This window comes from Elephantulus edwardii, unplaced genomic scaffold (assembly GCF_000299155.1).
Source record: "Elephantulus edwardii isolate Elephantulus edwardi_28Jun2011 unplaced genomic scaffold, EleEdw1.0 scaffold00136, whole genome shotgun sequence".
NCBI classification, from domain to species: domain Eukaryota; kingdom Metazoa; phylum Chordata; class Mammalia; order Macroscelidea; family Macroscelididae; genus Elephantulus; species Elephantulus edwardii.
Genome location: NW_006399886.1, coordinates 9659531 through 9684653, shown reverse-complemented (window position 1 = coordinate 9684653; position 25123 = coordinate 9659531). Strand labels below are relative to the sequence as shown.

Here is a 25123-nt window from a genome sequence, read left to right as displayed (position 1 = left end):
GTGGAAGGCGGTATGGCGCTTTCTCAAAAAGTTGCAAATAGAGATACCATTTGACCCAGCAATTCCACTACTGGGAATATATCCCAAAGAGACCATAACTGACATCCAAGCAGATACATGCACACCGATGTTTATCGCGGCTTTGTTCACAATAGCAAGGAGTTGGAAACAACCCAGGTGCCCGTCAAACGAATGGATAGAGAAGCTGTGATATATTCACAAAATGGAATACTACGCTGCATTGAAAAACAAGGAACTCATGCAATATTATTAAAAATGGCTGACACTGGAGGACATTATGCTGAGTGAAATACCTCAGTCACAAAAGTACAAATATTGCATGGTGCCACTGCTGTAAAATGGGACTGATATCAGGGTTGTGGTTAGACTGAGAAAAACTGGATAAATTGTGTATACTGCATTGAAACAGATGAGGGAGAGAATAATTTAAAAGTCATGTGTGATAGTGTATTATGGTTATCACAAGAGTCCACAATTAAGGTTGCATAGTCGATTGTACTTGGGGCCGTGGGAGGGGTGTGGGGGGATTGTGTACCAGGGAGAGAGTGTTTATTTTACTTTTCAAAGAGAGGAGTGAACTGGGGTGGTGGCGGGGAGGGCTGGGCCGGGAAAAAAGAGCAGCAATGAATGAATAGAAATACAAAATCTCTGTAAATGTTCATTAAAATTATTAAAAAAAATTTTAAAACCCCAAAACCCAAAATGTTATTTTATATTGCTTTACTCACAAAGTTTGTATATATTGCATTTCACACTATTTTCAGATTATTACATGAAATAATATATTAAATCAATAATATTATATTCATATTATGTTTCATACCCATGAAACAAAAATGTTTCAAATCATTCCCATGTTTTGTAAAATCAATCACCATTGTGCCTTGCCCATCATTCCACTCTCTTTTCAGGTCCCTGCTGGATCCTTCCCGTTTCCTTCACCCCTTCCCTCCATGCACCAAACTGTGCAACCTTGTGGTTTCACTCTCACACATCCTCACTCCTCTGCTCCACTCCTTCCCACCTTGGGCACCCACACGTTTTACTAATTATCCTTCTATTTTTTACAATGATGGTCTTATGCAGTAGCTGTCCTCTGCTCCACTCCTTCCCACCTTGGGCACCCACACGTTTTACTAATTATCCTTCTATTTTTTACAATGATGGTCTTATGCAGTAGCTGTCCTTATGAGACTGAGTTAGTTCACTCAGCATTATGCTTTCTAGTCTCTCTCAAGTTATGCAATATTTTTTTAAACCATTGCTTCTGAGTGCTGGATAGGATTCCATTGTGTGAATATACCATAATTTCTCAATCCATTCAGTTGTTGCTGGGCGTTTGGGCTGTTTCCATGTTCTCGCTATAGTGAATATTACTGCTATGAATATTGGTGTACAGATTCTGTTTGTGCCTCAGTTCTAACTTCCTTGGGGGATATTCCTAGTAGTGGAATAGCTGAGTCATATGGAGTTTCTTTATACAACCTTTCGAGAAAACACCAAACTGTCTTCCAGAGTCGTGCTGTTTTACAATCCCAGTAACAGTGTGTGAGAGTTCCCAGCCCTACACATCCTCTCCAACATTAATTGCTTGCTGCTCTGCTAAACTTTACCATTGGTACTGGGGTAAGATGGTATCTCATTGTGGTTTTTATTTGCATCTCTCTCATTGCCTGTTATTTTGAACATTTCTTCATGTGTGTATTGGCCATTGGAATGTCTTCCTCTGTAAAAAGTCTTTCCATGACTTTTGGCCATTTTGTAATTGGGTCATCAGTCTTTTTATCCTGGAGGTGCAGGAATGTTGTATAAATTTTTGTAACGAGACTCTTGTCTAAGATGATATTGCCAAATATTTGTTTCTAGCCAGTAGGTAAAGTTATTTGAAGTTTTCAATGTGTTGGTTTAAAATCAGAAAGCTGTAACTTTCACAGCCTTTCTCATTCTCCTTTGTTCCTGTCATTTCTTCCATTTTTCAAGACTTTGTCAAGAAAAAGGATAAAACCTTCTTAGGCGAATTCTTGTGTAACAAATAAAGCAATTAGAGTGGAATAAAAACCATGGTGACTTAGTAGCTGAGAGTTATGTCAGTACAACCGTGTGAGAGAAGCCTCAGTGTTCAGGATGACTAGATGAAAAGGATCACATAGGACATTTTAGTTAGCGGTGACTGTGGATTAAAGAGACTCCTTCACACTCTAATTTTTCCTTAACCCAAGATCATTTGGAGATCTACTTTGAGATTTAGGAGGTGGAGAGTCCGTGTCACAGATTTATAAGCAGGAAACAATACAAACATTCTTTAACTAATAAAGTCTTTAATTGTTGTTGTTGTTCGGTGCCGTTGAGTATATATAGTACCACTCATAGCGAGCTTATGAACAATAGATCTGAACCCCTTCCTATCCTGTACTCTTCACACTTCCTGACACACTAGAGCCCATTGTGGTAGTCACCATGTTAATCCACCTGGTTGAGCGTCTTACTCTCCTTTGCTGACCCTCTGCCCTTCCAAGCATCATGTCCAACTCCAAGGAATAGCCCCTTGTAGCAAGGTGAAGCCTCTTTCATCCTTGCCTCCAAAAAGCATTCTGCTGCACCCTCTCCAACACATATCTGTTTGTTCTTTTGGCCGTCCATGGGATGTTCAGTGCTCTTTTCCAACACCACAACTTGAAGACATCAATTCCTCTTCTGTCATCCCTATTCATTGTCCAGCTCTCAGACGCATAGCAATCCGAGACCAGAATGACATGGCCTGAATCAGATGTACCTTAGTTCTCAAATTGTCATCATTATTCCTCAATAATTTGGAGAAGTCCCTAACTACATCTTCTTATTTCCTGACTGCTAGTGCCAAGGGTGTTAATTGGGGATCCAAGTACGGTGAAGTTGTTGACAGTTTCAATCTCTTCTCTATCCAACAAACCAGTCATTCTTTAGCTAATAATATTCTTAAGTTCGTACACGGTAATCCATCAAATCTCTTCCTCCTAAACAGTACAAATTCTCTGAGATCAAGAATAGGGAATGTATTCCAAAGAGTGGAATAGCTAGGTCATATGGAATTTCTATGTGAGGAAGCACCAAACTACCTTCCAGAGTGGTTGTACCATTGTACAATCCCACTAACAATATACAAGAGTTCCATCTTGTCACATTCTCTCCAACATTTATTACTTGCTGTCCGGTTAAATTTTGCCACTGTTACTGGAATGAGATAGTATCTTATTGTGGTTTTGGTTTGCATCTCTCTTATTGCCAGTGATTTTGAACATTTCTTCAAGTGTTGGCTGGCCATCCAAATATCTTCCTCTGTGAAAATTCTTTCCAAGTCTTTTTCCCATTTGTAAGTGGGTTATCAGTCTTTCTCTTGTGGAGGCTCAGGAATATATCCCAAGAAAATGAGAACTGAGGTCCAAATGGAGACTTGTACACCAATGTTCAAATCTGCATTATTCACCATCACAAAAACATGGAAACAGCCCAGATGTCCAACCACAGGCAAATGGATTGAGAAATTATGGTGCATTCATACAATAGAATACTGCACAGCACGCAGGAGCAATGATTATGTAAATTATTACCTAACTTGGAATGGACTGGAGAGCATTATGCTAAGCAAACTAATTCAGTCCCACAAGGACAAATATTGTATAAAGCCATATTGTAGAATGAGTATTGATGAACCAAAGAGGGGCGGATGAGGGAGCAGAGGGATGAGGATATGCGGGGGGGAGGGATTAATTATGAGGTTGTACAATTTGATGGGTGGGGCAGGGGGGTGAGGGAAATTGGATGAATCTGGAGTGAAAAACAATGTGAATTTGTAAATAAACTAGTATAATTAAAAAAGAGAAGAGGGAGCATGTGTGGCACTGAAGATAAAAAGACATTAATTTTTATGCATTAAGGAAGGTGGTGGTTTCACTTCCTTAAAAATATGATAATTTCCTCCACTATAGTCTAAGGAATTTTGGTAGTATGGTGCATAGCCTACTGTGCTAATAAGAAAAATACTAGTGGTTCAAATTTAATGACTGGCCACTCAAAGGAGATGGGTGGATAGTCCCCTGAGGAGTTGGAATTGACTGAATGACTTTGAGTATCGTTTAGCTTTAACTGTGGTCTAGTGAGTGGTGGAAATATTTTTAAGTAGCATGGACTGGAGCAGGCATTCACAAGAGGAATGGCTGAGTAAAAGAACTTATATTCAGGTCTACTACATTAAGAGCTCTGATTCCTCTTGTTTCTCAAACAAAAACACATAACATAGCATAATATATATATATATATAACATATAGCATAACAGTCACACATACGTAGTTGAAAAAAAGGATGATGAATCAGTCATGAAGGCGTTCATTTAACCTCCTAGAAATTAGATGTTAGAATTGAGTCAATCTGCCAGCTTTATGTAAAGCACCCAACTCCTGGCCCTGTCACAGATTCTGACACTTATTGGCCTGTTTCATGGGTAACTGCACATTCCACTAAATTGTGAATTTTTGACCTTCTGACACTTCCTTCCCTATTATAAACTTGACCTTGGAAAGTTTTTCATTTTCATATTTTCTCTACTTAGTTAATATTCCATTAACATATCCTGAATACAACACTTATTTCTAAACTTCAAAATGCAGAGAGAAAAGTCTGTTTTATTTACTTTCCTTTAAGATATTTCCTTCTAGCTTTCTGCATTGGACTCTTACCTATCTGCTTTTATAACCTTAAACTCGCTTTGTTGATGGACACTGGTCAAGGGGTCTTGTTACCCTAATGAAGGACTCAGATTAAATGATTCATGATACAAATGCCTTCATTAACATAAATTCATTCTATGTTTTCTATTAGTTCTTTCCCCTCAACATTAAGATGTTTCTTTCTACAATAATTTTTTTTTTAAAAACCCAGCCATTTCCTCTACTTTTTTTTCTCTTCAAACATATTTCTTAAAAAGGGGGAAAAAGAAATAAGCACTACAAAATTGCCTTTCTCTCTGACCTCACATTCTCACCTCTTCCATTGCAGATGATCTCAGACAACTTCATGAACATGCTTTTTGCTAAATGCAAAAGGCACATTTCAAGTTTTATCTTACTGAAGCCTTGGCCACTGTCGTCCTTGAACTTTCCCCTCTTGTGCATCTAAGGTACTGTCTTTTTCTGTTTTCCTTGTTTCTTACTTGGATCATCATTTTCAGTCTTTTGGGTACTCTTATTCAATTAATTTTTAAAATCCTGGTGTTCCAGAGGATTGTATTCTTTTCCTTTGCTTATACTTCTTTACATAAACTATTTGTAATTTTAGTAACCAGTAAAGTGCTGTTAATCTCCAAATCTACAATACTAGCTGAGAATGTTTTACCTGAGATGCAATCTATAAATAATCTGCTTGAAATGTCCTGAGATGTCTTATGAGAATTTGTAATTTAGTATCCTCAGAGGTCTCATTTACATTTAAAACCATGTCCCTCTTCTGATTTTTTTTTCCTTAGTGAATGGCATTAACTTTAACTAGTTGGTCTAAGACTAAAATGTTAGAAAATAAACTATTTTTAGAAAATATACTTTAGAAACTTAAGAAAATCAACACCCTTAATTTTTCTCTCCCGTCCTCCCTTCCTGTTCAATCAATGACTAAGATACATGGGTTTTCCTCCCCTAATAATGAAATTTCCCCTTATTGTCTGACCTCAGGCTTATTCTCAGTTCATAAATCACATCTTAACATTTCTAGCTTGAATTGATGGAAACATCTAACTGGCACTCTTTCTAGTCTTGTGTTCTATTTTGTACACTCAGTCTAAATCATGTCCAAAGTAGTCTTTCAGGAGTGCAAATGTGATCATGTCATATTGTTACTTAAAATCCTTCAATGGCTGCCCATCACTTTTATGATTAAATCCAAAATGCCTTTATTCCATTTTCCCCCTTTTCTTCCTCTTTTTCTTTCTTTTTTCTACTTCCTGGGCTGGACTGCTTTAGGGAAGATGAGCTAGAGTGATAGTTTAATCTTTAGCTATTTCATGCTTGGCTTCACTTTACTGAGGCTGCCAATTAGTGATTTAGAGGTGAAGTCTTATGTGCTCCGCTGTGAGCGGAGACTTGTTTCAAGTAGTCCTTGAAGAGCCTTCGGCCTTACCAGCACTAAAAACTTGCACTGATTTGAACTTGTGACCTCATATTGAAAGTCTGTATAAGCTGTTGACCATCTCCTGAGTTAGGTAAGTGAGCTTTGGAAATGTTTTAGTTACTTCTAAGCCCAGTTTTACCTAAACAAAGAAAATATATTTCAGCTTAATGGTGTTTAAAATAGAATATTCACAGGCATGGGTGGTAGTCTATTTTTCTTTTATTCTCCACTTCTTATAATTGCCTTTCAGAGAGAAGTAAGTAGATCTTCTCAACTCTACTGACTTTTATAACATCGTGTATGAGTGCCTTCATTTTCTTGTCTTGTCATCTGTCTTTTTCTCATTTTAGGAATGGAAAGTAACAAGAGCCTGGGTGTGATCATATCAGCAGGAAGCATTCTTACTACTGACTGATTCACAAATTGCCCTTGTCCTGCTTGCTGTTTCAAATAGAGTGATAGGACATAGAGTAGACAAGAGAATGAAAGGGGCTGCAGGTACATCCATGTGCTATTGCATATACGTACCCATTCTATATTAAATGATAAAGAAGTGTCATCAGATAAAGAGATGATACATAAATGTCAAGATATGCCCTAGAAAAAAAAAGATAAGATAAAGAGCACAGAAAGATCATATATGGAGAAGAGAAAGGAGGAAGCTGTTTTCTTTTAAAAAAAAAACCAAAACACTCACTCTTTTCATGTTAATAATTTGCTCTTTCAGTTGATAAATAAAATACACTTCACACAAAACATTCTAAACGGTTGACAACTAGATGCTTATCAAGATGAAATGTCTCCTCTCTGCCTGATATACTCTAGGTCTTGAAAGACATAATGATTGTTAAAGGGGGAAAAAAGAACATGCTGCATCTTACACAAGAATGTCTTCCACCAGGGTGTGAAGGGCACTGGGATTTCGGATCAGTTTGTCTAAGAAGCTGACGATGTCAGTGAATTTTGGTCTGTGATTTCTCTCCTTCTGCCAGCAATGGAGCATCAGTTGGTGAAGGGACGCTGGACAACCCATGGGAGCTGGAAGTCTGTAACCTTCTTCAATGGACAGAATGACCTAAGCACAAACATACACAGGTTATTTTTTCTTTTCTTATTTTTTTTTACTTACTAATATATACATATAATGTATATCCTTAGTTTTAATTCCTTCTATACCCAGGTTGCAGAAACTACTGAGTATTAGTAGGTAAGACAAAAATAAATACAAAAACTGTGAACAAAAACAACTGCAATTAACTCCACAAAAAAATTTCTCTCACAAGCAGAAAAGAAGGGTATTAAAGAAGTGCTACTGGTATACCATCCTTGTGAATGTCCATCACATATTTTATGCATGTTGTCAGGAGGGGCCAGTCTTTGGAAAAAGGCATCATGCTGAGAAAGGCAGAGGGACAGAGAAAGAGAGGAATACTCTCAATAAGGTAGATTTACAAGTTCACTGCAATAATGGGTTTGCCCATGGCAGAGGCCTTGAAGATGACACAGAATATTGCTAGGTTCATAACTGTTGTTTATAATTTTGCTTTGAATTATAGTCAACTTGATGGCACCTAACAACACTGGTATAAGGCGGGCTAAATTTCATCATGTTGCCAAGGGGTACTTTTGTGTGATTGGTTTATAATATTATAAAGTACAATTAGAACATCAGAAGTCTGCACGGGGTTGATATTTTCAGTACAAAACACACGTGACAAAACATTTAAAGTAAAATTGCTATTGAGACAATATACACATTCTCAGAATTATTTTTATCCTTCTGATTCTGGTGGCCTAGTGGTAAGAAGTTGCACTATAATCCCGAAGGCTCTTGGTTGGAATCCACCAGCTGCTTAGTGGAAGGATAGGCAATCTCCTTCCATAAGATTTACTGCCTCTGAAAACCCACTGGAAGTTTAGCTTGATTCTGACTCCACAGCACATAATAACAGCAACAATGATAGGGTCAGTGGATATTCTTTTTCCAACTGCTAATCCATCTTTCAGAATTGTTGTACATAGGGTACAATGAGTTGCAGATGACTTGATGGAACATAACAACAATAATGACAATCCATCTTTATTCTTCATTGTTTCCAGAGGCAGTTAATCAGACTGGATGAGACTGCCCATTTTTCTTCCATGGAGCAGCTGGTGGATTCGAACCACATGCCTTTGGGAGTGCAGGGAATCTTCTTACACTAGGCCACCAGAGCTCCTCCTTTATAATTTTTATTTGCTATTTTTTTCTTCCCATTAGTTAACGATTAACATGAGTATGTGAAGGCCTCTCATAATTTAATCCTAAACTAATTTAATCCTTGAAATTCTATCAATGATTGGCTTAAGCCCACAGAGCAATAGAAAATTTTCATATCAAGCATATTCCTAGGGCAGCACAGTCCACTAGAATTTTCTGATGATGGATATGTGCTCTCTGTCCAATAAGGTATCCAACATGTGGCTACTAAATACTTAAAATGCTGTTAGTATGACTGAAGAAATGAATTTTATATTTTTGTTAATTTTTATTAAGGAAAATAAATCTAAATAGACTCATGCAATTAGTTGTATGCAATACAGCTCCAGAGAGAGGAATCTGTATTAGAAATAAAAATGAAGAAAACCAACTACATGACAATAAGTATCTTTCTTGATTCTTAGGTAGTGAAACACAAAACAAGCAATCCAGTCATCTGTTTATTACATGATCCACATAGAATTTCCTAATAATGCTATAACATTGATTCTGAATTTATATAGCATATTTTCAAAAGTCTGTAAGCTGATTGGACATCTGGATTTAGTTAACAATCAGCCGTGGCCTGGTCAGTTGGGCCTTGATTAAGTCTCCAGTTTGGAGGCTCATATGTGAAGCAGTTGGATTCTGAGGTTAGGTTCTCGATTTAGAGGAATGTTGGGTGTAAATTGTTGGGTGGTTTGTGGTTTTGTTAACAATCTGTGTAAGATGTTTGGTCTCCAGGGTTAGTCAACAATCAGCTGTGGTATTGTTCTAAGTGGTATAGTGCTTCTCTGTCAGTTTAACAAGATTACTTGGGGTTGTTGTGATATTGAACACTATGTCACTGGTGTGTCTAATGTGATAATGGTTATCCATGGCAGACAGGGTTTGGTAGAGTTCCCAGATTAACACAGCCTTGAAAGCAGAATTGACATCCACTTTTTAAACAATAGGACTTTAGAAACTCTATGAACATTAGAGAAACGATGATAGTTACAGAACAGGGTTCAGATCTTTTGTCCATAGGGTTGCTATTGAGTTGTACTTGACTCGACAGCACTTAACAAAAATACAACATTTTCCGAAAGTATTATTGAGAAGCTCATAACTAACCTTAGTGTTCAAAAGTATTGTTAATTGTTATGAACCTTTATTTTTATATTATATGGGAATAAAGACAATGGTAATAGGTTGATAATCCTAATTTTTGAACTGGAAAATGAAAGCGTTGACTATAGCTCTAACAGGCATAATTCAGTTACCTCCTCTACCTATAAGTGTTGTATTACTAACAGAACTTCCTTATTGCACAACTCCACTTACATGGTTTCTGTAATGTCTTTTTAAAAATTATGACAAAAATATATAACATTATTTATACACTAGTGACTGGTTGCAATTCCTTTTTTAAAAAAAATACTGACATCTTGATTTTAATTTGGTATTTAATTGGTATTTTTTGGCTGTAGCTCTTAAATGTCCATAATTTATGCTGGAGACAGAGTGTAAGAAGGAATAAATAAGACACTTTCAAGAACCGCTTAACTGCTAAGCTTTAGCTCTTTTGGTAATAGAGGAGCTCTCACAATCCTATCAGTGTCTTTGTGACCAGAACGCTTTAACCCGTCAGGAGCCCAGCATTTTTCTATTCCTTTACTGTTGCATTATTGAACAGTATTTTCTTTTCTTCTCATTCATTTTCTGAAAACTTTTCCTATCATTTAGGCATATATTTTAAGACATTTTGCTACACACTTTAGCAAAACAGGATGTATGCAAATTGCTTGTAATGCATCAAAATTACTGTAGATAGTTTGGAAAAGTAAGAAAGAAAAATAGGATAGAATCCCATTATAAAGCAGCTTTAAAATTCTGTGCTAGGAGAACCCTAAAGTGAATTGGCCACAGTTATTTAATTATAAATGTATGCATAAAATAGATAACAAGTGATGCTATAATCCGAGAGAGAATGAGAAAAAAAAAGTTCATTTATTGAACATCTAGCATGCACTAGGGAGCCTTGTGTATTTTTTTGCCTCTTCTGCTTAAAATAATTCAAGATGATAGCTACTATCATCCCTATTTCTTAAATGAGAAAATTTAGACACGGGCTAAAGAAACTTGCTTAAATTTACATAGCTTGCAGGTGGCAGAGAGGGAACTTGAATTTAGTAACTTTCAATTCCCAGACTTTTCCTCTGGCCACTCACGAGAAAAATTTTTGAATTCTCATTATATACGTCTTCTTCAATTTTATAGCCAAGTAGCTCCCTGTTGGCCCAGTGGTTAACTGTTCTGCTGCTACATAAAAGGTTGATGGTTGGAGCCCATCAGCTGCTCTGCGGGAGCAAGATGCGGCAGGAAATTTCTATAAAGATTACATCCTTGAGAACTTTATACGGCATCCTACTTAGTCCTATAGAGTCACTATGAGTCAGAATTTACTTGGCAGCAATGATTTGTTTTTAAGTCCACAAGCAGTTGCACTGGTAATGCAAAATACAGTTAGTAAATAAAATCTTCTAGAGAGACAAATGGGAAATCTTGTTCTATTTCCATTGTGGAAACTTTATGAAAGGTCAGCTTTGAGTCTGGTCTCTCAAAACAGCAATAAAGGGTTCCCTCCCCCCTTAATTTTGTCTCTTTTTTTCATAGAATCTTTTAACTGGACTTCAAATTTTTATTTGGATCCCAAATTTAATATTGTTAGTAAATAAGAAAACATATGATATCATGATTTCAAAATACAATCTCTGACTGAATGCAGTTATTTCTGAATGTTTCTGAGTCTTGTACACATTTCTATTACATCATCTATTACATCTTATTATAATATTTCCATCTGTCTTTCCTACTGTTGTTGTTCTGTATCACTGTGTTCTGTGTCAAGCATGACTCATAGCAACCCTGTGAAGAACAGAAATGAACCCTGACCTATCCTGTACCACCCTCATCAGCTCTCACATACTTGAGCGCATTGCTGTACTCACTGCATCAGTTCATGTCACTGAGGGTCTTCCTCTCTTTCACTGACCCTCCAACTTTCCAAGTATGATGTCACTTTCCAAGGAACAGCCCCTCCTAACAACATGCCTGAAGTATGTGAGGAAGAGCTTCTCCTAGTCTCTAAGGAGCACGCTGGACCCCTTTCCTATTGTCGTTGTTATCAGGTGCCATTGAGTACGACTCATAGCAACCTTGTGAACAAAAGCTCTGAAGCCCGTTATATCCTGTGCCATCTTCACACTTCATGACACACAAGAGCCCATTGCAGCAGTCACCCACCATGTCAAACCACCTGGTCAAGTGTCTTCCTCTCCTTCGATGACCCTCTGGCTCAATAGGCAATATCATGATGGACGGAGAAGTGATTTAAACTGTTAACAACTTCATCTTGCTTGGATCCACAATTAACACTCTTGGTACCATCAATCAGGAAATAAAGACATATTGCACTGTGGAAATCTGCAGTGAGGGACCTCTCCAAATTACTGAGGAGTAATGATGTCAGTTTGAGGACTAAGGTGCATTTGATTCAGGCCATAGTCTTTCCAATCACCTCCTATGCATCTGAGAGCTGGACTATGAATAAGGATGAAAAAAAAACTGTACTGTTGGAGAAGAACATCCCATGAACAGCCAAAAGAACAAAGAGATTGCTTGGAGAGGGAGCAGCCAGAATGCCCTTTGAAGGCAAAAATGATGAGACTTTGCCTGACATACTTTGGGCATGTTGCTAAGAGAGGCTATTCCTTGGAGAGGGACATGATACTAGGAAGGCTGGAGGGTTGGCAAAGCAGAGGAAGATCCTTGACTAGGTGGACTGATACGGTGGGTGACTGCTGCAACGGGCTCTTGTGTGTCATGAAGTGTGAAGATGGCACAGGATATAATAGGTTTTAGATCTTCTGTTCATAGGGTTGCTGAGTCGTACTCAATGGCACCTGATAACAACGACAATAGGAAAGGGGTCCAGCGTGCTCCTTAGAGACTAGGAGAAGCTCTTCCTCACATACTTCAGGCATGTTGTTAGGAGGGGCTGTTCCTTGGAAAGTGACATCATACTTGGAAAGTTGGAGGGTCAGTGAAAGAGAGGAAGACCCTCAGTGACATGAACTGATGCAGTGAGTACAGCAATGCGCTCAAGTATGTGAGAGCTGATGAGGGTGGTACAGGATAGGTCAGGGTTCATTTCTGTTCTTCACAGGGTTGCTATGAGTCATGCTCGATCCAGTGACACAGAACAACAGTAGGAAAGGCAGATGAAAATATTATAATAAAATGTAATAGATGATGTAATAGAAATGTGTACAAGACTCAGAAGTATTCAGAAATAACTGCGTTCAATCAGAGATTATATTTTGAAATCATGATGTCATATGTTTTCTTATTTACTAACAATATTAAATTTCAAATTCAAGTAGAAAGCTGAAGTCCAATTAGAAGATGTTATGGCCAAAGAGAAAAAAATGTTGTATATATTTGAAGCAAGGAGTTACACACATATCTAGGTTTTGTATTCTTGTAATTTAGTGAGGTGCCCAAAGCATTAATAAATGTCATGGACCCTGAATGAAAAATATGAGAAAAAAAATGTAATTTGTTTTGATGAAGTAGCAACTAATTGTCTTAGAATGACGACAGACAGCATTTGAGGTCTCTCTTAAAGGATATTCAAAACTATTGATTTTTAGAAAACTTTTGATAAACGATGCTGAATTACCCAAAAATCATTCCATGATCTCATTCTAGTATGCCTGAGGTAAGATTAGGGCCTTGCCTTTCTCTAAGAGGGAAAGATTTTACTCAAATTCATATTCCTCTAAGGCTGGTGGCTTCTCCCTCTTGACCAAGCCAATAGACCTCTATATCTTGCCTACTAGGAAGTTTGTTTTCTCAGGCAACTCTTGTAAATCTAGATTTCTTGGCTCCAAGAAACTATTTATTTGCTCATGACAAACTTCCATCATGCTTGCTCTATAAAAGAAGAGAGTGACAAAATGTCCAAAATATAAACAGTAATAGACTATTTGATACGAATGTAGAGGATGGGGGTGTGATTACATGTGACACTAGAGGGAGGAGATAAGAATGACTGAGGCCTTGGTTTGTTCAGTTGTAAGGATAGAGACCACAGAGGGAGAAGCATTATAGGATTGTGTGGTAGTAAGCTCAGCTTTCTATAAGCATCAGATTTTTGGTTTTAGTTCCAAATGACTTATATGATTTTTAGAGTTTATTATGTGACAGGTTCTTAACTAGGTATTTTACCTAGCTAATACTTTATTTGAATACCCTTTGCCAACACCACAATTCAAAGGCACAATCAAATTCTTTGGTCTTCCTTATTCATTGATCAGCTTTCAAATGCCCATGAAGCCAAGAAAATGTCAGTGAATGAGAGGAAAATTATTAACAAAATGATTGACACAGTGATTCTAACAAGGGGCTGGAGCATGTCGGAGATTGTGAGGACAGCCCAGGATAGGCCAAAGTCCTAATCATTTGTTCATAGGGTCCAATCATCGTATGGCGTTTAACAATACCTATACCTTATTTATCACAAACCAATATTCAGAGTCTCTTCTGACATCGATTTTGGTCTTTTCTTCTTCTTCTCCCTTCTTAGTAATGACTTTTTGCATTCTTCATGAACGATATTCTTGATATCTTCCTACAGCTTATCTGGTCTTTGTTCATTAGTGTTAAGGACCTCAAACCTATTACTCAGTTGGTTTTTAAATTCATGGAAGATAGACTCAAGATCAAATTTTGATTCCTGTGGATATGATTTAACCTTCTCTAGTTTTAATTTGAACTTGCAAATGATCAGTTGATGGTCTGTTCCACAATCAGTAACTGGTCTAGTTTTCCCTGCTGTATTGAACTTCTCCAGCGGTTCCTTCCACAGATGTAATCAGATTCCTGTGCATCCCATCCGGTGAAATCCATGTGGATAGCCTGCATTTCTGTTTCTTATAAAAGATATTTGCTATGAATAAATAATTGATTGTACAGAATTCTATCATTTTTTGCCACCAAAATACTTTCTGACTATTGATCCCTCTTCCTGATTCCCAACTTTTGTATTCCAGTCACCCATTATTATTAAAGCATCTTGGTTACATGTTCGATTGATTTCTGACTGCAACAGTTGATAGAAATCATCTATTTCCTCCTCTTTGGCTCTGGCTGCAGGCGCAAAAATTTGAATGATAGTGGTAATAACAGGTCTTCCTTGTATGGATAGTATCCTGTCACTCACAATATTGTGTTTCAAGATGGATCTAGAAAGGGCCTTTTTAATTATGAAAGCGACTCCATTTTTCCTCACCTTTTCATCTTCAGCATAATAGATCATATGATCGTGAAATTAAAAATGTCCCATGCCAATCCATCTCATTTCACTAATACACAATATATCAATATTTATGCATTCCATTTCTTTCTTTACAATGTCCAGTTTTTCTACATTCATGCTTCTCACATCCATGTACCAATTGTTAATTTTTTCTGGATGTTAGAAGAGACTCTGAATATTGCACTAGAGCACCAAGAAGCTGAAGCAAAGGGAAGAAATAAAAAACTTAAGGGGATGAATAGATTTCAAAGGGCTGCTCAGAAAGATAAGGCAAACATAAATGAAATGTGCAAGGAGCTGGAGTCAGAAAATCAAAAGGGCCAAACTCAGCATTTCTTAAGCTGAAAGAAATAATAAATTCAAGCCTTGAATTGCAATGCTTAAGGATGCGGTGTGCAGGATATTGAATGATTCCAGAAGCATTAAAAGCAGATGGAAGGAGTATACAGAGTCCTTGTATCAAAAGAATTGATTGACACAGAAGAATTTCAAGAAAACATATGATCAAGAGGCAATGGTGATGAAGGAGGAAGTGCAGGCTACTCTGAAGGACTTGGCAAAAAATTAAAGCCCCAGGAACAGATGCTGCCCTGCATATGCTCACCAAGTTGTGCCAAGAAATCTGGAGGACAACTACTTGGCCAACTGACTGGAAGAGATCCATATTTATTCCCTTCTTGACAAAGTGTGGAAATTATTGAACAATATTACTAATATCACACATTACCAAAATCCTACTGAAGATTATCCAGAAAAGACTAGAAAAATACATTGAAGAGAACTACCGGAAATACAGGCTGGGTTTAGAAGAGGTCATGGCACTAGGAATATAATGTCAGATAGATCTTTTTTATTTTTTTAAATTTTTTTAGATAGATCTTGGCAGAAAGCAGAGAGTACCAGAAGAATATCTATCTGGGTTTCATTGACTGTGTAAAGACATTTACCTGTGTGGGTCACAATAAATTGTGGCTAACCTTGAGAAAAATGGGAATCTTAGAGCACTTGATCATGCTTATAATAAACCTAAAGTTGGACCAAGAAGTTGTCCTCAGAACAAAGCAAGAAAACACTGCATAGTTCAAAATCAGAAAAGGGGTGTGTCAGGGATGCATCCTTTCCCCGTACCTTTTCAATCTGTATGCAGAGCAGATCATTCAGGAAGCAGGGCTTTCTGAGGATGAGTGCGGCATCAGGATTGGAGAAAGACTCATTAACAACCCATGATATGCAGATGATACACCTTGCTTGCTAAAATTGAGAAGGACCCAAGCACTTCCAAAAAAAGGTCAAGAATGGAAGTCTTCAATATGGATTGAAACTCAATATCAAGACAACAAGGATTCTCACCTCTTGGCCATTTGGCAGCACCATATTAGATGGAGAAAAGATTGAGGTTATAACAATTACAGCTTGCTCAGATTCACAATTAAAACTCTTAACACCAGCAGTCAGGAAATCAGAAGATGAATTTTACTGGGAAAATCTGCTGTCATATACTTCTCCAGAGTGCTGAAGAGCAACGATATCAGTCTAGATACAAAGATGCACCTAATCCAGGCCATGGTCTTCTCAATTACTTGTTATGCTTCAGAGAGCTGGACAATGACTAAGGATGACAGAAGAATAGATGCCTTCAAGTTGTGGTGCTGGAGAAGGGTCTTGAACATGCCATGGGCTGCCAAGAAGACAAATAGGTGTGTCTTGGAGAGGGTGAAGCCAAGTCTTTCCTTGGAGGCTAGGATTTTGAAGCTCTGCCTCACTTACTTTGGGCACATGGCCAGGAGAGATCAGTTCTTGGAGAAGGACATCATGCTCAGAAGTGTGGACGGACAACTCAGGAGAGGGAGACCCAGGATAACATGGATTGCTATAAGTAACTGGGGTGATGGGGGTTGGTGTATTTGAGTTAGTGAGACTGGCTCAGGACAGGAAAGGGTTTAGAGCTGCTGTCCATAGGGTCACTATACATCTCGAGTGACTCAATGGCATATAAAAACAATAATATACTATGACACGTTTGGAAGCAGGAGTGGCATCCACTTCCTAAATAGTATGCCTTCAGAAACACTATGAACTTTGATAAATGTTGATAGTTGTAGAGGGGCTTCAGGCCTTTTGTTCATGGGTTGCTATGAGTCATGCTTGACTGGAAGGCAATCAACAACAACAACATAATTACAAACCATGAGGCCTATTGTTATAAAAATAGAGAAACAACAAGCTTCATTGTTTCATTGCTATTGAATACAATTGAGTCACAGCTGACCCCTGGCAAGTTTTTAGAGGCTGTAAATCACAGGGGCAGAAATTGCCCATGTTTCTCTCTTGAAGCAGCTAGTAGATTTTCATTACTCACCTTTAGAGAAGTAGCATAACTCTAGATCTGTTAGGTCACCAGAGTTGCTGTATGGTTATATACATAGTAAAAATGAGAAGTCCTGATGGTGCAGAAGTTAAGTGCTTTCTTGCTAACCTAACAGTCAGCTGTTCTAATCTACCAGCCACTCCAAGAAAGAACAATGTGGCAATCTGATTCTAAAAAGATTTACAGCCTTGGAAACCCTATGAAGCTGTTCTAGTCTGTCCTCTGTGTTTGCTGTGAGCTTACATTGACTGAATAGAAATGGATTTGGCCATTATATTCTTTTTTTCAAGTGGGAAAAACAAAGTTTAAAGTGATGAACATATTGATCAATAAATTTCTGAAAAACAGGCTAAATATAATGATAGCCTCTGTAGAGGTAGAGAAAGTCTCTTCTGAGTGTTGAGAGAAAGATGAGACAGGTTTCCTCAGAATTAGAACTGAAGCCCTCACTTGCGAGAGCTCACACTCTCCGTGCTTTAGCTATGCTTTTGACTTCTACACCTGCAGTTCCAGCTCCGACTCCTCCCTAGTCTCTCAGATTTCTCTGTCATCATTAGCATACACAACTTCCTGTGTCATAAAAGTGCCTTACACTTATTTTGTACAAAAGTAAGCAGCTTTTTCTTCATGATTCTTGCAAAGCAATTCATTCTCCTAGTGAATGAAATCCGATACGATACCAGAGTTATGCTGGCTCTGTCTTCTGTTTTGGCCAGATTTTAGTCGCGCTGATCTTATCACTTTGCTATATTTTAAAATCTGTCCCATTTAAAAAATTCTTCATCCAAATTATTTCTCACTTTGATTACTGTAACAGTCTCCCATTTCCCCTTTCCCCTCTTGCAGCCATTCTTCTGCGTGTCCAGATGAGCCAAGTAGTCATTCTCCTCCCATATCTGAAAGTCTGCAGTAACTCTCCATCTCACAGCACACAGGCTTCTCAAGTTGTCTGCTGACTGTCAGTCCTTACTCTGATAACCTCTTCTACCTTTTGCTTGAAATACAGGCCAATCTTGCTTTTACTGTCTGTCTGTCTATCTATCTATCTATCTATCTATCTATCTATCTATCTATCTATCTATCTATCTATCTATCTACCTATCTGAAAGTTTGTGGCAATTCTTTAAGGCACAAGCCCATCATCAGCATTTTCCCAAGCGTATATGCTTTCTTTATGTCTCTGTATCATATTTGGTAATACCTCTCTTTCTCTCTGGAGTGGTCTTGACATTAGATTATCCCAATAAAACATGTCTTTGATTTCTTGACTGATACTCCCATAGGCACTGATTATAGATCTAATTAAAATGAAACCATTAACATCAATCGTCTCTCCATCTATCATCTATGTATTAGTCCAGGAGTGAAGATTTGTGTTTTCTTAATGTTGATATATAATCCACATTGAAGCTTATAGTCTGATTTTATGTAGTAAAAGTTTTCTTTAGTTTCTGCAAGCTAGTATGTTAATAGGTTGTTGATAAGTCTTCTGCCAACCCAAATGCCATATTCTTCTTCATGTAGAACAATTTCTTTAATTATTTGCTTAGGATACAGATTGAATAGGTATGGAGATAGGATGTAATCCTGAGGTTTTTCTGAATTTAAACCAAGCAATGTTCTCTTGTGCAATTTGGATAGCTGAGTTTTGGGGTGGGTTTTTTTTTTCTTCTTTTTTTGGCAGCTGATTTTTGATCTGTGTATAGGTTTCACATGAATACAATGAAGTGGCCTGAGGTTCTCATTCTTTTCAGTGTTAGTCATAATTTGTTATCCACATAATTAAATTCCTTTGCATTGTCAATAAAATACAAGTAAACATCTTTCTGTTATTCTCTGCTATCAACCAAGATTCCTCTGATAACAACATTACTATCCCCTGTACCATGGCACCTTCTGAATCCCGCTTGTATATCTGGAAGTTCCTCATTGATTTGCTGTTTCAGTCATTTAAAAATAAGCTTCAGAAAGATTTTACTTGTATGTGATATCAATGATACGTTCAGTAATTTCCACATTCTAATGGATTGTTGTTGTTTTGATGGGGACACATATGGATAACTTTCAGTTAGTTAGTTAGTCTTTAAAATACCGTGACATAGACTAGTGAATATATTCAGGACTGCAACTATTTTTGGAAACACTTCAATTGGTACTAAGTTCCTGGAACCTTATTTTTTGTCAGTGTTTTCAATATACCTTGAACTTCTGCCATCGTTACCATACGTTCTTGATCATATACTACTTTCTGAAATGCTTCAATGTTGATCAATTCTTTTTGGTACAGTGATTCTGTGTATTCTTCTATCTTTTAAAAAATTGGTTTTTGTATAATAATTTATATACATTGTGTTTTGTACATGTACTTTGTGTTTCATATAATAATTAATATAATTAATTATATTTTATATTGTTGTTGTTGTTGATTGCCATCGAGTCAAGTGCTACTCATAGCGACCCTATACAAAAGGCCTGAAGCCTTTCTATAACTATCATTGTTTCTCAAAGTTCATGAGTTTCCAGAGGCATGTTGTTTAGGAAGTGAATGCTATTCCTGCTTCAAAACCTGTTTAATAACTAGGAGCTTCACTGAACACTGTCCATGGGCAGCCATTATGCCATTTGACATCCTGATGGCACAAGGTTCAGCATCACAGCAACCCCAGGTTACCTCAGTATAGCAAATGGACAGAAGAGTGCTGTAGCACTTAGAAGAATGTTCCTCCAAAATATAATAACAATTGACTTTTAAATAAAAAAAGCCCTCTATAAGGTCTTGTTGGCTCTAAACAAGAGGCTTAAATAAAAAACAACCTTACCAATACTTAAGTATGTTGTTGTTGTTGTTATGTGCCATCAAGTCATCTGTGACTCATAGTGACCCTAAACTCTGTCCTATCTTGTGCCAATTTCACCATCTCTGACACACCCACCCCAATTACCCCAGTGACTGAATCAATCCATCTCATCGAGGGTCTTCCTCTCCTGTGTTGTCCCTTCACCCTCCCAAGCATGACGTCTCTCTCTAAGGACTGGAACATTTCCAAAGAATGTCAGACAAGGCCCCAGAATCCTTGCCTCTGAGGAGCAGTCCAGCTTTAGTCTCTCCAGGACAAACTTGTTCGTTTTCTTAGCAGTCCATGGTATATACAATACTATTTTTCAACACCATAGCTCAAAGGCATCAATTCTCCCTCTATCCTCCCTAGTCATTGTCCTGCTCTCGGATGCATAACAAGTGATTGCAAAGACCATGGCCTGTATCGGGCACACCTTAGTCTTCAGACTGACATTGTAGCACTTCAGTACTTTAGAGAGGTCTCTAATTATAGACTTTCCCATCATAATACATCTTTTAATTTCCTGGCTGCTGGTGCCAAGAGTGTTAACTGTGGAGCCAAGCAAACCAAAACTGTAACAATCTCAATCTTTTCACCATCCATATTGATGCTGCCAATAGGCCCAGTGGTGAGAATCTTTGTTTTTTCTTATATTGAGCCTCAAACCGTACTGAAGACTGCAGTCCCTGACCTTCCACATATTTAAAATAATTAATTATCATTGCTATATGCCTATTATCACGATGTCTTTTCAAGTCTCCATTGAACATTTCCCATTACTTTATCCCCTTTCACTCAGTACCATCTGTTATCTCAGTTTGATTCCCCCTTCTTCTTTTTATGTCCCCTCTTTCTCCTCATCCCTTTGAACATTCATATATATCTTGCTCACTTATCCTATGTTCACAATAGTAGCCTTATGCAATATTTGTCTTTATGTGACTGAGACATTTCACTCAGCATAATGCTTTCTAGTCTCTCCCAAGTCATGTAGTATGTTATGAAGTCATTGTTCCTTAGTGCTGGAAAATATTCCATTTTGTAAATGTATCACAATTTCTTAATTCATTTGTATGTTGATCAACCCATTTTTTTGGTTATTTTTATTCTTAATTTTAATGGAAATTTACAGATATTTTGGATTTCCATTAATTCACTGTTGCAATTTTCTCCCTGCCCACCCCTCCCCCTATACACTCTTCTCTTTGAAAAGTAAAATTCTTTCATTATTTTAAAACCCCTCCCCCCAGGTCCACTCCACTATGCAGCCTTTGTTTTGGACTCCTGTCATGACAATAATAGCTAATCACATATCCCTTTTAAGAGATTTTTCTCCCTCATCTGTTTCAATGCAGTATACATTATTGAACCCATCTTTCTCAGTTTCCCCTCAACCCAGTGTTAGTCCTGTTTTACAACAGTGACACTATGTAGTATTTGTCCCTTTGTGACTGAGATATTTCCTCAGCATAATGTCCTCCGGGGTCACTCATTTTTAATAATATTGCATGAGTTCCTTGTTTTTCAATGCTGCATAGCATTCCATTGTGTGAATATACCACAGCTTCTCTATCCATTCATTTGTTGATGGGATCCATGCATTTGTTGATGGGTATATATATATGATTTTGTTGATGGGCACTTAGGTTGTTTCCAATTCCTTGCTATTGTGAACAATAGCATAAAAATAGCCACGGTAAACATGGGTGTGCTTATATCTGCTTGGATGTCTGTTATGGTATCTTTGGGGTATATTCCCAGTAGTGGAATTGCTGAGTCAAATGGTATCTCTATTTGTAACTTTTGTTGGAGAAAGCACCACCCTGCCTTCTACAGTGGTTGCACCAGATCAACCCCAATTTTTTTTTATCCTTCTTTAATCATTCAAAATTTTGTCCATAGTCAAGGCCTGAAAATGTTCTTCAGTTTTTTTCAGCTTGAGAAATGCTGAGCATCTCCTTCCATTTTGAGTTTTAACTCCAGCTCTTTGCACATTTTAGTATATTCAATTGGTTTGTCTTATTGAGCTGCCCTTTGAAATCTATTCAACTCTCTTCAGCATTTCTTCTCTTTATTTTGGCTTCTTTATGTTATAGTATAAGTTTCAGTCTTTTCTGACATTCATTTTGGTCTTTCCTATTTCTGTAATGACCTTTTGCTTTCTTCATGGGTGATGTAATCTCACAACTTCTCTGGTCTTTGGTCATTATTGTTCAATCCCTCAAATCTGTTCTTGAGACTGGTCACATAATAATTTGGGATAGACTAAGTTACATATTGGATTTTATGGACTTGTTTTCTTTTTCTTCAGCTAATTGCACATGTGTAATTGATATCAGTAACAGGCCTTGTTTTAACTGCTGATGGCGAGCTTCTCCACATCATCTTTGCACAGATGTAGTTAATGTGATTCCTGTGTAGTCCATCAAGTGAAGTCTATGTGTATAGTGGCCATTTGTGTTTTTTAAAAAAACAGTGCTTGCAACAAAAAAGGTCATTAATTGTAAAAAACTTTATCATTCAATTCCCAGCCTTATTTCTTTTACCAATGCCATATTTTCTAAGTAAATCCTAGTTTTTATTTCTTTCATTCTTTCCTTCTATCTCGTACTGTAGTCACCAAATATCATTCTTACATGTTGATTGTATACCTGTTTGCTCAATTTCAGACAGCAAAAATTGGTAGAAAGCCTCAATTTCCCCCACCTTTTATATTAGATTATGCTTTTAACTCTCCTTTTATTGGTAGCTTAACATTTCAAACTTCTCTGTAATACTATTGTATACAATAGCAATCTCCAAAGTGCTAAAAAACAAGTATATCAGTTTAAAGACTTAAGTGTTCTTGATCAATCCTTGGTATTTCCAATTGCTTTCTATGCATCTGAAAGTTAAACAGTGAATAAGGATGACTGAAAGAGAATCTATGCTTTTGAACTGTGGTTTTGGCAAAGAGTGCTGAACATTTAATGGACTGCCAGAACAAGCAAATATGCTTGGAAGAAGTGTAACTTCAGTGCTCCTTAGAAACAAGGATAATGAAACTTCATTTCACATACAAGAAAGGTTAGTTCTTGGAAAGATAGCATGCTGGGAAAGTCAGAAGGTCACAGAAAGAGAGGAAGACCCTCATCAAAATGGATTGAAACAGTGTCTATAATAATGAGCTCAAGCATGTCAGAGATTCTGAGGATGATACAGGACAGAAAAAGCTTCCAATCTGTTGTTCAAAGTGTGGCTATGAGTTGTAGCCACTTGGATGGCATCTGGCAACAAAAACGCTCAAGCCCCTGCCCCCCCCTTGAGAAGCAGCTGGTGGAATAAAATTCTCAGAGAGGTCTAAGCTTTACATTAGCAGCATAACTCTTTATGAACTATGATGCCAGGACTCCCTATTTTGGTAATACCATATTTCAAACTTTTTAATAATACTATTGCATTCTTAAGATACTGTAGCACGGTGTAAACCTAACTTTTATATAATTTGTGTGCCTTGCTTTATTGAGATACATCTTATATTGTGGTGGTCCTGAATAGAACCTGCAGTATCTCCAAAGTATATCTATATTTTAAAAATCTTGTAATCTTTTAGCAAGCTAAGCTGACTCCTTGGAGTGCAACGACTATTCATTTCTTTTTTCTCTCTGTATGTTCTCAGGACTAGCATAATATCTTAAGTCAAAGAATGGTATTCTAGTTGACAGACATGTGATCCATGGAAGCTCTATTTTAGGGGGCAGAGTGAGAAAACTTCCATTAACTTTTATCTCTGTGAACACTTCTTTTGTGAGAAGTTTTGCATTATAGGTATTTTCTGATTCCTTAATTAAGGACTGACATGGAGTCAGCAGCATATGGGGTGCTGTGTCTAAAAGACTAATTGAGGTTTGCTGTTGTCAGTTATGAAGGGGTGATAATTAACTAGCAAGAACTGTGTAACGGTTGGGTTTGTGTTCGGCATTAGCTGTCATCCTCTAGAAGAAGTGCTGTGCAAGGTGATACCCTAATTTTAAAAATGTAAGAAGAAAATTAGAGTGAAAAATATGAAAATGACTGCAACAATAATTTCCATACAGTAGTAGAAGTGATTAGATTCTGTCAGAAATTATTATCTAAAATGTGACTAGTTTTTCTAAATAGACCTGGTTACTTGTCACTGACACTGCAATTTTCAACAGCCTACCATCAACATAAGGCACAGTTGAGGCATGCATCAGACTGCTCTGCTCTCACTGGATCTGATGAGTTTTCCAATTGTGCTAATGGTTTTGAAATCAAAGCAGCAATGAGTGCCTTTTTATTAAACAAGGCAAATAAAGATGAGACAGTATGAAGATACGGAGACATCCCTCAATAGTACTGCTGAACAAGACACACTTGGGCTGCTCTAGGCATCCCATTTTACATTGTAAGATTGCTAACTATCATCAAAAGAAGGGCACAACAAAGTAGGCTCTAAAAATGTTTATCTCTGCATATCTTATTCTTTTAGCACTCTTGCTATGCATCAGAGAGCTGGACAATGACTAGGGAAGATAGAAGGAAAGAGCATTGGTGCTGGAGAAAGAGTATTGAACACACCATGGATTGCTAGAAGAAAAACTAGTTTGCCCTGGAGAGGGTGAAGCCAGGCTGCTCCTTGGAGGCAAGGATTCTGAAGCTTTGTCTGACATACTTTGGATATGTTGCAAAGCTTGATCAGTCTTTGGAGAGGGATGTCATGCTTGGGAGGGTGGAGGGACAGCACAGTAGAGGAAGACTCTCAAAGAGATGGATTGATTCAGTCACTGGGGTAATGAGGATAGGCATGTTCGAGACAATAAGACTGGCAAGGGATAGAGCAGAGTTTAGGGCTGTTGTTCCTAGGGTCGCTATGAGTTGCAGGCAACTCAGCGGCATGTAACAACAACAACAACAACAACAACAACAACAACTACTACTACTACTACTGCTAATAATAATGTGCATCTTTTGCTTTATTACCTCTGCTCTTCTCGATGTTATAGATTTTCTATAACACTATGATTAAAATTTAAAAGAAAGTAAAAAATAAAACCATAAACTGGAGGGGCAGGGTGGGCAAGGAGAAAAATGCAGCAATGGATGAATGGAAATCCAAAGTGTCTGTAAATGCTCATTAAAATTAATAATAAAA

General features: G+C 37.5%; 1 protein-coding gene across 1 annotated transcript in view; it reads right to left on the bottom strand.

Annotated features, from left to right (window-relative positions):
- The window catches only part of LOC102862055 (ephrin type-A receptor 6-like), a 1552036-nt gene that overhangs the window by 20737 nt on the left and 1506176 nt on the right, over positions 1-25123 (bottom strand). The window contains 1 exon segment of the mRNA XM_006894142.1: positions 7039-7232. Within this exon segment, the coding sequence (XP_006894204.1) occupies positions 7039-7232 (194 nt within the window).